The sequence below is a fragment of the Heloderma suspectum genome, chromosome 1, assembly GCF_057233095.1.
Source record: "Heloderma suspectum isolate Gila_16-S chromosome 1, 16-S_ref, whole genome shotgun sequence".
NCBI lineage: Eukaryota > Metazoa > Chordata > Lepidosauria > Squamata > Helodermatidae > Heloderma > Heloderma suspectum.
The window spans coordinates 78,120,016-78,133,924 of record NC_139458.1 but is presented as its reverse complement, the minus strand read 5'-3'; the positions used below and the strand labels follow the sequence as shown (position 1 = coordinate 78,133,924).

General features: G+C 47.1%; 1 protein-coding gene across 23 annotated transcripts in view; it reads left to right on the top strand.

Moving 5' to 3' along the window:
- Positions 1-13,909, top strand: part of RAD51B (RAD51 paralog B) — a 575,587-nt gene that overhangs the window by 321,289 nt on the left and 240,389 nt on the right. For all 23 annotated transcript variants that reach the window (XR_014789909.1, XR_014789878.1, XR_014789868.1 and 20 more), the window contains one exon: positions 12,227-12,305. Coding sequence is in view for 18 of the 23 variants with exons in the window: in XM_084848233.1 (XP_084704359.1) it covers positions 12,227-12,305 (79 nt within the window). In the remaining 5 variants the exon portion in view is untranslated. The remainder of the gene's footprint in view (positions 1-12,226; positions 12,306-13,909) is intronic.

Sequence of the window (13,909 nt, the reverse complement as noted above, 5' to 3'; positions counted from 1 at the left end):
GCAATGGTATTCCCCGTAGTGACCTATGGCTGCGAGAGCTGGACCATAAGGAAGGCTGAGCGAAGGAAGATAGATGCTTTTGAACTGTGGTGCTGGAGGAAAATTCTGAGAGTGCCTTGGACTGTGTCAGGAGCGCCCTGGCGGCCTCTTTCAGTCTACTCCAATAGCTAACTCAAGACACAGACAAAAGGATTCTTTTCAAGGCTTTAATCCTTTTACAACTTAATGACTCTTTCAGATGCTAATCACCAGCGACTAAGCAAGGAACAGCAGAGAAGCCTGTGGTCCAGGTTAGGCAGTTGGTCCCCGTTTGAAGGAGAATCATCAGTCATCATGATCTTCAATCATCCATGAAGATCCATCATCAGGATGGATCTTCATGGAGCGGGGGGGAGCCAGGTGAAAAGCAACACGGTTAATCTGGGCCGTAATCTGGAAAGGCCCTGTGCAGCGAGGCATGAGCTTCCTTGCGGGTGAGTGAGAGGGGAGGTATTGGGTGGACAACCAAACCCAGTCCCCCAGTTGCAGAGATGGACCCGGCTGGCGCCGTCAGTCCGCAGAGGCTTTGTAGGCTGACTTGGCTTGCTCGAGGGAGTCCCATAAGAGGTGGTGTACTGCTCGCAACTCCTCTAAAAAGTCATGGGCCGCTGGTACCGAAAAGGAAGCTAGAGTGGACGGGAAAGCCTTGGGGTGGGTGGAAGCATGGTGGGCATTGTTATAAGCAAATTCTGCGAGTGGCAGCAAGGAACACCAGTCATCTTGCTGGTAATTGACATAACAGCGCAAATATTGCTCCAGAGTTGCATTGGTGCGCTCGGTCTGACCATCCGTCTATGGGTGGTGGACGGAGGAAAGACGGAGCGTCACATGGAGAAGCCCAAGTAGCTCCCTCCAGAAATGGGCAGTGAATTGGGGCCCCCTATCTGAAATGAGACCCTCGGGCCATCCGTGGAGCCAGAAAACATGCACCAAAAAAAGCTCCGCCGTCTCCCTGGCTGTGGGCAACCCAGAGCAGGGGATGAAATGGGCCATCTTAGAAAACAAATCCACCACCACCAGAATAGTGGTCTTACCGTGTGAGCGAGGCAAGTCAGTGATGAAGTCAAGGGAGAGCAGTTTCCAAGGTCCTGAGGGGGTAGGCAGGGTGTGAAGCAAGCCTGTGGGCTTGCCTGAGGGGGCCTTAACCCACTGGCAGGTTGGGCAGGAGGCAACATAGGACTTGACGTCCCGACACACACGAGGCCACCAAAAATCCTGCGTCACTCCGTGCAGGGTCTTGGTGAAGCCAAAATGCCCAGCAGTGCGGGAGTCATGGCACTGATGGAGGACCTTCTCGCAGAGGGGTCTAGAAGGCACATAGACCTGGCTGGAATAGTAAAGCAGGCCACCATGCAAGGAGAAGGGGGTAGAGTGGGGGAGGCCAGAGGCTAGCCCCAATTCCTCCACTTTTGTGCAAACAAAAGCATCCTGAGCCTGTGCAGCATGAAGGAGCTCCTCCCAAGAGTGAGGCACTGCAGCTGCCACCAGGCTCTGGGGGGGGGATAATCAGAGGGGGGGGATTTCCCTCACCCCCTGGCTGGAGGTCCAGCTTACGAGAAAGAGCATCTGCTTGTAGGTTGTCGGAACCCTTCACATGGCAAATCTTAAGGTGGAACCGGGAAAAAAAAAATGACCACCTAATTTGCCGCTGGTTTAAGGCACGGGCTGTCTGAAGATGTTCCAGGTTGCGATGGTCGGTTCTAACTTCGACTGGGTGCTGTGCCACCTCCAGCAGATGACGCCAGGTCTCCAAAGCGGACTTGATGGCCAACAGTTCCTTCTCCCAGATAGTATAATTCCTCTCAGACATGTTCAGCTTCCTGGAGTGGTAGGCGCAGGGTTGCAACCCACTGCCCGCCCGATCTGGCTGAAAAAGCAGCACCCCCACCACAAAGTCAGAGGCATCAGTTTGCAGTACAAAAGGCTTCCTGGGGTCGGGATGTAACAGGATCGGCTCAGAACTAAAACCTCTTAAGTTCCTTGAAAGCCTGTTGGGCAGATGCCGTCCAATGAAAAGGAGATTTCCTGCCCTTAAGGAGGTCTGTGAGAGGAGATGTCAGCCGAGCAAAGCTGGGCAGGAACTTTCTGTAAAAATTAGCAAACCCCAGAAAACGTTGCAAGTCCTTCTTGGTGGATGGAGCCTGCCAGGAGAGGACTGCCTGGACCTTTGCAGGATCCATCCTGATATCGTCAGCTGAGATAATGTAGCCAAGATAGTCCAAAGAGGTTAGGTCAAATGCACATTTCTCCAGCTTGGCATACAGATGGTTCTCGTGGAGGTGCTGGAGGATGGCGGAGACATGGTGCTGATGGGCATGGGGGTCCTCAGAAAATATAAGTAAATCATCAAGATACACAATGAGGAAAGAGTCCAAATAGTCCCGGAAGATGGCATTCATAAAATGCGAAAACGTGGGGGGGGGGGCGCAGGCGGGCCCAAACGGCATCACTAGAAATTCATATGCTCCGTACTGGGTGCTGAAACAGGTCTTCCACCCATCCCCCTCCTGAATGCGAATCAGATTGTAGGCACCACGCAGGTCCAACTTTGTGAAAATCTTGGCTCGCCCCAGGTGCTCCAGCATCTCAGGGATCAGGGGGAGGGGGTACTTGTCAGGGATCGAGACCGAATTGAGGGCTCTGTAGTTGTGCACCGGGCAGAATTCTCCAGATTTCTTGGTCACAAAGATGGTAGGGGTGCAGGTGGGGGAGGAGGAAGGGCGAATGTAGCCACGCCTGAGGTTTGTGTCCAAAAACTCCCGCAGAGCTCGAAGTTCCAGCTCCAACATCAAATACAGTCAGCCAGCGGGGATGGTCGCCCCTGGAATGACTTAATGGCACAGTCAAATGGGCGGTGGGGGGGGGGGAGCTGGTCGGCCTCCTTCTTGTCGAAAACATCCCGAAAAGCCGCATACTTCTCTGGGAGGATCACGGTAGCTGAAGAACTGCCAGAAGCAGATGAGGAGGGGGAGGAAAGGGTTAAGGCCTGGGCTGGGACTGGCGCCTCGGTTGGGAGGCAATGCCCCCGGCAGTAGGGAGACGCAAACTCCACTTGCTGAAGCTCCCAAGAAATCTGAGGATTATGCTTAGAGAGCCAGGAAACACCCAGCACGATTGGGTATTGGGGAACCTTGGCCAAGTGAAACTGAATCTGCTCAACGTGGGACTGGGCGCGCAGAGTGAGTGGAGCTGTAATCCAGGTCACCGCGCCTGAAGGAAGAGGACACCCATCGATGGTCTCCACTGCCAAGGCGGCAGGAAGAGGCAGGGTAGGAATCTTGTGGAAGAGGGCAAACGTTTCGTCCATGAAACTGGTCATAGCCCCAGAGTCCACTAAAGCTAGGGCCTCCACCCCACCTCACTGGGAGGAGCAGCGGTGAACATGCAATAGCAGATGGGAGGGTGGGGGGTTGCAGAAGGCATCCACCTGGTGTGGAACCGACCCCCACACTGGTGACCCCCAACAGGCTTGGGGGGCAGCCTAGTCAGGCCTGGGGACAAGGAGGAGGAGGAGGAGGAAGGAGAGGAGAGGGAGGCAGTGGGGCTGCGAGTCTAGCGTGGTAGGTTTTGGCGAAATGTTCCAGCTTTCCACACTGAAAGCATCGGTGCGCCACCACTCTAGTTCCTCTGGCAGCAGCGGGGCTCAGGTAGCTCCCAGCTGCATCGGGGTCTCCTCCGCCCCCACTGCAGGGACGGGGGTGGGGGAGGGGGCAGGAAACGTGGGGGAATGGGAGGAGGGAAATCTCAGCCCCCGGTGGCCCGCTGGGTCTGCCAGCGCCCCTCCAGCCAACTATCTATCTGGAGGCAGGTCTGGATGAGGTCCTCCAAAGTAGGCGGGCTAGGCGTGTGCGCCAACTCATCCAAGATCTCGTCATTCAAACCGTCCAAAAACTGAGCCACCAGTGCGGCATCATTCCCCTGTAAATCCTGCATCAGCAAGCGAAAAGTCGTCACGTAGCTGGAAACTGAGTCCTTGCCCTACCTGAGGTGGCGAATCTCCCGGGAAGCCGTCTGCATGCGCAGGGGGTCACTGAAAAATCTGGCCACCGCCGTCATGAAACCGTGATGGTCCCTGAGCAGGGGGTCATTAGCGAGAAGAAGTCCCGAAGCCCATTTAGCCGCCACGCCTGAAAGTAGGTTAATGATGAAGCCCACACGAACCTGTTCTGTCAGGAAATCCTCAGGTCGGAGGTGCATGTACAGCTCCGATTGGGCCTGGAAAATCTGGAAAAGTCCTTTCTCACCAGAAAACTTCTCTGGCAGAGCCACCGGGCACTTGCGACGGGGGGGAATCGGAGGTGGTGGGGGTTGAACCTCAGCTTGCAGATTCTGTATGGCAGTTGTCAGTTGAGCCACTTGATCGCGAAGAGCCTGGTTCTCTTGCGCCAGAGCTTGCACCGCTGGGTCCATGGCAACCTTCATTGGCAGTAGGAGAAGAGAGAGAGAAAAAAAAGAAGAACGGGGACCAAGCTGTCAGGAGCACCCTGGTGGCCTCTTTCAGTCTACTCCAATAGCTAACTCAAGACACAGACAAAAGGATTCTTTTCAAGGCTTTAATCCTTTTACAGCTTAATGACTCTTTCAGATGCTAATCACCAGCCACTAAGCAAGGAACAGCAGAGTAGCCTATGCTCCAGGTTAGGCATTTGGTCCCCGTTCCAAGGAGAATCACAGGAAGACCCTGAACTTATGGGCTAGGGGGAGTTCCTCCCTCTTTCCCTTGGGTCCTCAGGACACGACCGTTGCTTGCGCGCCAAACGAGCGCTACGCCTCCTTTCCGCGCCCTCCAGCTGTTGTCGCTCCCGGAGTGGGCGTCGAGCGTCCAGCAAGTCCTCCTCCTGCACACCCTCGCTGCCAGTGTCACTATCTATCCCAGGAATGCTGGCAGGAGGAATCTCTGCCCGCTGCTGTGCCTGTGAGAGACGAGCGCGCTCCTCTCCCACGGATTGCTGTTCCTCCTCAGAATCAGAACTGCTCTGGGGTTCTGTCAGCTCAGTTTCCACCCTGACAGACTGCAAGAAGATCAAACCAGTCTATACTCCAGGAAATAAAGCTAGACTGCGCACTTGAGGGAATGATATTAAAGGCAAAACTGAAGTACTTTGGCCACATAATGAGAAGACAGGATACCCTGGAGAAGATGCTGATGCTAGGGAAAGTGGAAGGCAAAAGGAAGAGGGGCTGACCAAGGGCAAGATTGATGGATGATATTCTGGAGGTGATGGACTCGACCTTGGGGGAGCTGGGGGTGGCGACGGCCGACAGGAAGCTCTGGCGTGGGCTGGTCCATGAAGTCACAAAGAGTTGGAAGCGACTGACTGAATAAACAACAAAAAATCTCAGACTCCATAGCTGCTTTCCTAGTTGAACATGATTTATCTTTACTGTACCTTGTATATGTGCCTAATTTGGTAACAGACCTCCTAAACTCTGTTGCTTATATTCAATTATGGCTTTGTGCTTGCGGAAAGCACTAGACTCATATAAGTCAAAGCATCCCATTTTCACTGATCCTCCCTACCTCCTGCAACTCTCCATCCCTTATCACATACTCTTCCAGAGAGTTCCCCAATTCTCAGGAGCAGCTTTTTGGGGTCAAGGGGGCTATAATGGGCAGGGTACATACGGAAATGCTTTCTGATAGTACAAATCCACCATTGGTTACAATCTGATATTTGGATCTTGTATGCCGCTAAAAGAACCAAAGAATTTTTTGGTTTCTCATTTTTGCAAGTCGGGACTTCACTATGCATTTAACCTTATATGCTACTATCATACAATTCTTCCATTTACTTGCTAGTTTCAGTCTGTTAAAATTTATCGCCTGCGCATGATTGTCCTTTTCTTTGCGTGGTTTAAGAATAACTCCAAGAATTAGTTAGAGCGAGCATGAGTTCACTGATCTTACTTTAACTTTTTATTGATTATAATTCTCAGCTACAGTTCATCTTTCTCTGATCTACATTTATTATTGTTCCACCACCTTGAAATGTGTATGCTTTGTGCCTTGATTGACTAGAATTGAAATGTTGGCCATTTTCAAAAATACCATTAAGGCTGCAATCCTGTGCACACTTTTTCAGGAGTAAGTCCTACTCAGTGGCATTTACTTCCAGTTAAATATGCATAGAACTGTACTGTAAGATAGTTGGGTAATAGTCCAAGTGTGTCAGTGACATTTGTTGTAGAAGCTATGGGCACATTTTGAAGGAGTGTGGACTTCTGGTGTTTCGTGCAGTAGCATTAACTTGTTGGTTCTCTTGTATCGTATAACTCTGAGTAATATGCTTATTTGCTGAATCATATCCATTAGTGTGACTGCATCTCACCAAACAGGATAGTAGGTGCACTATTTTTCTCTCACCATTTCCAGTAATAGAATACTATCACATTTAAATTGTTGTCAGAGGATTTCAGGACTGTAATTGCTGCAATCATTGACATATGACACAAGAAGTGACTCTTCCAGAAAGCAACAGTTTCAGGTAAAGCCTTCATGTTTGCCACAGCTGGTTGCATATCTTGAATTTAGAATCTCAGCTGCTATTTAGTAAGGAAGAAGTTTGTACACATCGCAGGGCCCTTCAGTGATCCCTGAAAACAAGCCACAACTGCCCCCCCACCCCGCCAATGCAAAGCAGTCCTGCAAACCAGTGACAGTAGTAAAATATCCCATCTGCATGGAATAAGTGGATGGCAAGCCTTGCTGCAAAGAGATAGCATTGCACCTGTGCTCCTCTAATGGGGATTGTAAAGCAAGGATAATGTGCAGTCTCTAAGAAAGGGTTTATCAGGGGACGGCGGAGCTGAGTTGTACCACTTGTCATTAATTAAGGGTGCAATCCTATGCATGTTTAGACAGAGAAAAGTCTTACAACTCCCAGCATCCCCCAGCCAGCATAGGATTGCACCCTAAATCACAAACAATAACCTGTAGGTGTCTGTAGCATGCAACTACATTTAACGCAGCAATCATAACAGCAATGACTGCTACATGGAGGAATTGTCTCATTTTCCACTGTATAAAAAGGTGCCTTTTGAGCTCTGAGAAACTGCACTAATATACACCTAAACCCATTGCTCCAGGCCTTACATGACTTGTCATCAACCATACAGAACACTACTTAGCAGCTACACAATGTGGCCATGCCTGATAGCCCCTCTGTTTCCTCAGTCCCAAGCTGGCAGCAATAGCAAAAGGTCTATTGAGCTCTGGCTGGTGGGCTGCATACCTTGAGGGAAGATATTCAGATTGTAGGCAGCAAATGAGAAGCAAATAGCCATGTTCTCACCTTTTGCCATCTGGTTAGTGAATACACATGGGGTGTGTTTCCATACTATCGGCTTCACTTCTTGTCCAACTCTGTTGTGATGTTTCCCCAATCGCATCTTCTCTCTCGCGTGTTTCCATGTCCTAAAACGCCCAGTTTATCATCGTTGTACCCTGGTAGTCTGCACTGTTTCCACGGAGTCCTAATCCCGTCATTCTCTTGATGGCTGGGTGGAGTCTTTTTGGAGTGGGTTGCTTACCCTGCCTGTTTTCCCACCTCTTCCTCTTTCCTATTACCCCCTCCCTCACCCCCTCTGCCCTGCTGAAGTTTCCCTCTCTGGCCAGTCTCCTCCTTGCCTTCCCAGCCCTTTTGTTTTGCTTTAGATAAGGAGCGAAAAATCAAAGCGCTTTGTCTGGAGCATTCCCCCCGCCCCAAACCTTCCTTGTTGCCCCTGAAACAGGGATTTAAAGTGCAATTGTGCATTAATGGAGTGGAGAAAAATCAAAGCGCTGTGTCTGGAGCATCCCACACCCCTTTAAACATTCTTTCTTGCCCGTAAAACGGGTGCTTATTTGTGCATCTTTTCATCTGTGCCTGACTGCTCCCTCCAGGATCCTCCCTCCCTTTCCTTCACACAACTTCAGTGTTCCCACCTCTTTGGCCGTGTTTCCAGGACGATGGAAGGAGAAGCGAATGGAGGACTATGGGGTGTTTTTTTTAAGGCTTTTCCCCTCTCCCCCCCCTTTCTCTTTTCCCCTGAAAGTCCAGATGCACCTACATTTCAGGAGCTAGCCTCATTGAGCACAATGGGAGTTACTTCCGAGTAGACACACATATGCTTGTTCTGGGAAAGGGGGGAAGAGCACAAAGAGGGAAACTAGCCCCCATTTTAACCCAGAGGACCTCATTGACCACAATGGGAGTTACTTCTGACAAGACAGTAATGGGTTTGTTGTGGGAAAGAATGCGAAACCAGCCCCCATTTTAACGCACAGGATCTTTATATGGAAGCTGTGAAGGAGTTACGTCCTAAGGCAATGGACCAAAGCCTTGATATTGCGCTTAATTACATTTAAGGAATTGGGCTTAAAAGTGTGCCATTTCGATTGAGGGGGAATCTCAGCATCATCTACAGCAATGGGAGTTATTTCTGAGGAGACACTAATGGGTTAGTTGTGGGAAAAAGTCCGAAACCAGCCCCCATTTTAACTCACAGGATCTTTGTTTGGAAGCTGTGAAGGAGTTACGTCCTAAGGCAATTGACTGAAGCCTCGAGATCAGGCTTAATCGCATTTAAGAACTAAGGGCTTTGATATGTGCCATGTCAATTGAGGGGATTCTCTGTCATTTCTGTGGTCATTGAGAGGGCAAGCCTCATTCAGCACAGTGGGAGAAAACACCCCTTGACTGGGGTCATGGGCTGTGTTCTAGTGCTTATTTTCAATGATGTTTTAAAAGTTGGTCCCTCGGCATCCTGCTCCAAAACAGCAATGAAACTTCCAGAAAACAGGGAGGGAAAGGTTGGGTCACTGAGGTCAGAGCGACACACCCATAGAGGCTGGGCTACACACCCCATGGGCAGGACTATGATACCGGACCCAGTGCACTTGTGGAAACAGGTCAGCAATGGAGGCACGGTAAACTGGAAAAGTTGGACTATAAGCAGTCTCAGAAGAAATGGTTTTTCAGCAATAAAATGCAGTGCTGGGGCTGAATGGCCACGACATCATGGAAACACAGAGATCTCATTGTGCAGCCACGTTGGAGTAAACGCTGGTGGAGACACAGCCATGGAGTACACAAAGTGGACTGCTCCAGAACCTGAACACTGCTGCAACACCTTGATCTTTTAAAACAATAATTTTCCTATCTATACAGAACTTGAAAATCAGGTCTCCTATAAGTGTGGTCTACATAGGTCGAGCAAACTTAAATCTGCCCTGTACTTACTGTGAGAAATGGCCATAAACCACTATGGAAGATCACTCAGTACATTGTATATACAGACATATAATTCCAGTCCAGGACTGACCTCAGGGGAAATTGATTTCAGCCAGTTTGCAGCAGAAGTCAGTCATGCTCAGAGCTGATTGGCTGGAGTTTGCAATGACACCTGGAGCAGTCTTGAAGTTCTTTTAAAATTGATTTTCCTTTTTTAAAAAAAGAGATAAATATTTAAATGAATAAATGCTCATGATGCACTTTAAAAAATAAAAAAGGCAGACAGTCCACCTGAAAACTTGGGGGGGGGGGAGCAAGATAGATGACTGAGATCAGAATTTGAACCACAAATTAGTATGCCAGTTGAATAAGCTGTGAAGGCTGGCGAGACTGGGCTCACTCCACAATAGAAGCAATTGTGGGGGGATCTACTTAAAGGTACATCTGTAGGATACTTACAAGCAACCTCTTGTTCCAATTTATATATAACATCTGCTAGCCCATACGTATCTTCCTTAACTTGGGAGGTATGAAAGTACAAGACAAACACACAGCACAGCAAGCACAGGCTTAGCAACCCATGTCAATGTTTTGCTTTGAGTAATGTGACGCCAGCAAAGCCATCTCAGGATGTGATATAAACTCGGTGACCTGCTTCATGGTGCAAATCTGCAATGCAAGCACTTTCCCTTCCTCAGCATGTTACAGTTCTTCCTGGGAAAAAAGCAGTTGGAGAAGGAAAGGGTATGTCACCTGTAGCCATGATGAATCCCTGCAGAAATCGAATTTCCTTTCCTGAATTTACTCTCACTCGATGATGTAATTAATCCTCACCAAAAATGGGGATAGCATTGGAGTTGCCATGTACTCTGTTCCTGAGGGCTCATGCAGCAACGTTATAAAGGAATGTTTCATTTTTTACTGTATGGTAGAAATCAGAAGAATAAAATAAGTGGCAAGAATCCACAAAGTAGCCTGCCCAATCTGATGCCCTCCAGATGCTTCTGACATCATCTTCCATCAGCTCCAGCCAGCGTGGCTGATGATTAGAAATTGTGGGAGTTGTAGTCCAAAACTTCTGAAGGGCACTAGGCTGTGGAAGGCTACACTAGAAAAACACTTGCAATTTCTTTTAAAAAACCACCAAACATCAAAACGTTACATTTTAGTATCATACTATAAGTAGGTAGAAGTACAAAATTTCAAGCAGTGGTCACTTGGCATTATAGATGTGAACATAATATGTTGCCTAATGCTTGCATGGATCTTTAGAGGAACAACACTTCAGCAAACATGACCAGGAAAGATGATGTACTGTTCAGATAGTCTCAGGTAGCAACAAACCATTACATATTCTCATGATCAATCTAACCAAAGTCTGGGATGCCTCTAAGGTGAATGTAGATCTAGAAGTGAGCCTTTGACCCTCCAGATGTTTTTGGTCTACAACTCCCATTATCTCTGACCACTGGCCATGCTGGGTGGGGCTGATGAGAGTTGGGGTCCAACAACATTCCCATCCTTGATCTAAAAGATCTGTATCTGCTGCTGCTTTTTATTGCAGCCTGAAATAAGTATCTAAGGGCCTTTGTGCATAATCATACAATCTCTCAGGATTTCTGCGTGATTGTCCAGACTCATCCACTATAAAAATGGTATAATATTAGTTGTGTGATGGTCCTAAAAACAGTGATGTAAAAATACTCTTCTGAAGAATTCTTCCTTCCTATTCAAGTATTTTCTTTTGTAGCAGCTTTCAGAACTTGTCCATACAGTACTTGTTGCTGCATAGGCCTCTACAGAAGGCTTTTCAGAAGAACTGAATATGTTAGACCTTTTTGTGGTTGCAGTATAACCTTCAGTTATACTTCAGGGTCAATAAACCCTTTGGCTTGTAGACTGAAATCTTAAAAACCATTCCACTGCTTGGTATGGCAGTAATAAACTCATGGCTCTCACATCTGAACTGCGTTATTTAATGAACAATGAGAAATAGCAGAATGTTTCATGAACCAAAGTTGAGAAGACTGATAAGGTGTGTTAAGCGGGAGAACTTAAATCCTGAGACAGAAGAGTAGCCCTGACTGTGCTGTTTGTAGGCCTTGTGGATATTTTTCAAATGTACATGCATACATAAAAATGAAGAAAGTAGTATGGTCTGGTGTATTTTCTGGGTCTTTGTAAAATGGGTATGACATCACTGTAATTGAAACAGAGCTCTGAAAAGAACCAGAATGTGCTTTGGATCAGCGGGCTTGTTAAATGGTGCCCTTAGGGCTGCAAAGTTGGAAATGTCGCTGTGAAAACCACGGTCTGGGAAATTGCTTTCCAGTTCCTTTCCCTTTTTTTTCCTGAGGCAGAAAGAGGAAATCTGTTTCAAATTTGTGTTGCAGACATGTTTTGCAGGAATGGCAGCAGCGAGCCCTCAGAGTCCCATGAATTACCAATGTCCATTCTGGAGTTCTACATGCCAGTCATAATATCAGGGGCTGGTTGCATGAACTTGTGTTTGGCCTTGCAATGCAATATTTTACACCATGAAAACTATACCAACACAGGTACAAGCTTTGGCTAGTTTTGGTAGAGGTGACTCTCCTTTCCTTATGTGAAAACAGCTATATGGGGCATATCACTGCTTTGCCGTAGTCCGTCTTCTCTCCTTCTGGTTTACTAGAACACACAGATCAGTCAAGAGTTTGGGGCATTCTGTGCTGCATATTGGTACATAGACAACTAAATGGAAGGGCATATTCAAATGGCGTGGAACTTTGCAAAATCTGAATCAATCATTTGAACATAAAGAACTAAGGCATATTTATTACAAACGAAAGTAGTGTTAGCATAAACTCTTTGCAGTTCCACTGTGAGAAAATATGCTAGACTTTTTGTGGTTGCAGTTGTTGACTTTCTCTGTAAACTGGAATTGTAATCAGTACCATAACTATTTTTGTTGGGTTTTGTCTTTGTTTCTGCAGCTTCTGGTTGCTAAGTCCCCCGTTGCACCAGTCACATCTTTTCTATATATGATTGAAAATTCCGGTTTGGTTCTTCAAGGTAAGAACATAATGTGAAAATGAGCTTTGTTTTACTACTTGGATATCGGTTAGGTTGATGTAACTCCAATTTTTACTGAATTATGTGCTGAGAGAAAAAAATGCCAAAAGTCTTAATTTTTTTATGTATTGCCAGTGCAGCAGGTATATTTTGCTTTGACAGAGATTTCTGTCTTCAATTATGCAAAAATGAACAATATGGCACCGTCTTGTTGACATAATATTTTGAAAAGGTCATTTTACTTGTTCTTCTCTGTGCAACTATAATCACAGAGACCAGCCAAGAGACACAACCTGTGTATTTATCTGCACCTGAGTAGTTCAGTATGTTGTGCTGTATGATTTTTTTAAATATTGTGATAACTAAGCAAAGGTTATTTTATATTGCATTAACTGGCAATCAGTGTTGATCTGAGTGGTGTATTGGTGGAGAGGAGGTGTGCAAGCCCCAAATATGCCTATGATCTCACTGCACAGAGGGGTAAGTGGGAGCGAAGTAACATCCAGACAAGACCATACTTTAGCCAGCTAAAAAGGTGACCACAAACTGCATAAAAGGGCGACCCCTTTCTGTAAAAGGAAGCTTGTTGAGCAGTGTCAGGTATCGGATAGTATCTATGCTGGTGGCAGAAGAACATTTTAGTACTAACGAATGGGCTCTATTCCACAGTCTGACAGCAGAGGCAACATTTCCATTCATTCTTTATTGTGTGAAGCAGTCAGTGTCAGGAGGAGAGCACATTCAAAGTATGTGACAAGGGAACAAGTGGATGAGTGTGGGAACGGGTGAAGAACCAACAGCTGTCTGAAAAATGAGGCGGGGGGTCGGGGAGGGAAAGTCCCATCCCATCACAACTCTGTTAACCAGGAGGCCATAAACAAACTGATATTAGAAAACATACCTGAAACCTCTTTTATTGTAGAGGACAGGAAGGAAAACAACAACAAGAACATGGTAAAATGTTTGATTTAGCAGCTCTGCAGGCAATTCCTCTTGCTGTCCCTAGGCAACTAGGAGGTAGGGGATAGAATTAAAACTGCATGTTTTCTCCCTCTTTTGTTCCATGGTCCTGGTGGTTAATAAAACGGCAGGAGAGGATGGCTAGTTAGGGATTTCACTGACTGCTGTTTGATGCAATTTAAGGAGCTCCTCTGCTATTGTTACAGTTAAAATGGAAAGCGGAACTGTTCTCCATTTGCAAAAGTTTCAGCGTCCTGGACTGAGAGTGAAAAAGCTATTAACATGGTAATCCCGCCTCATTCAGAGGAGTGCATCAGAATCCCCTTTGTTGATGTAAATTGCTGCTCTGTTGCCTAGTCTCTTTGGATCTCATGGTCTTGGTACAAGCACAGAAAATTGTTTAGTGAGACTTGGATGGAGGGAAAACTGCACCTCTTATATCATTTTAGGAGATCGCCAAGCTGCCCAAGAGCACTGCAGTGAGAGACTTCTGTGCCTTTTAAACTTGAAGTGTTCAGTGGTGAAAAGAATCCAATTATTCAGTGGCTCTTTTATTGCTACTTTCCCTCTTGGGAAATGCTGCTCAACAATTTGAAGACAAGGATGGCTGGTCAAAGGGTTGAGTTAGATTTTGAACCATGTTT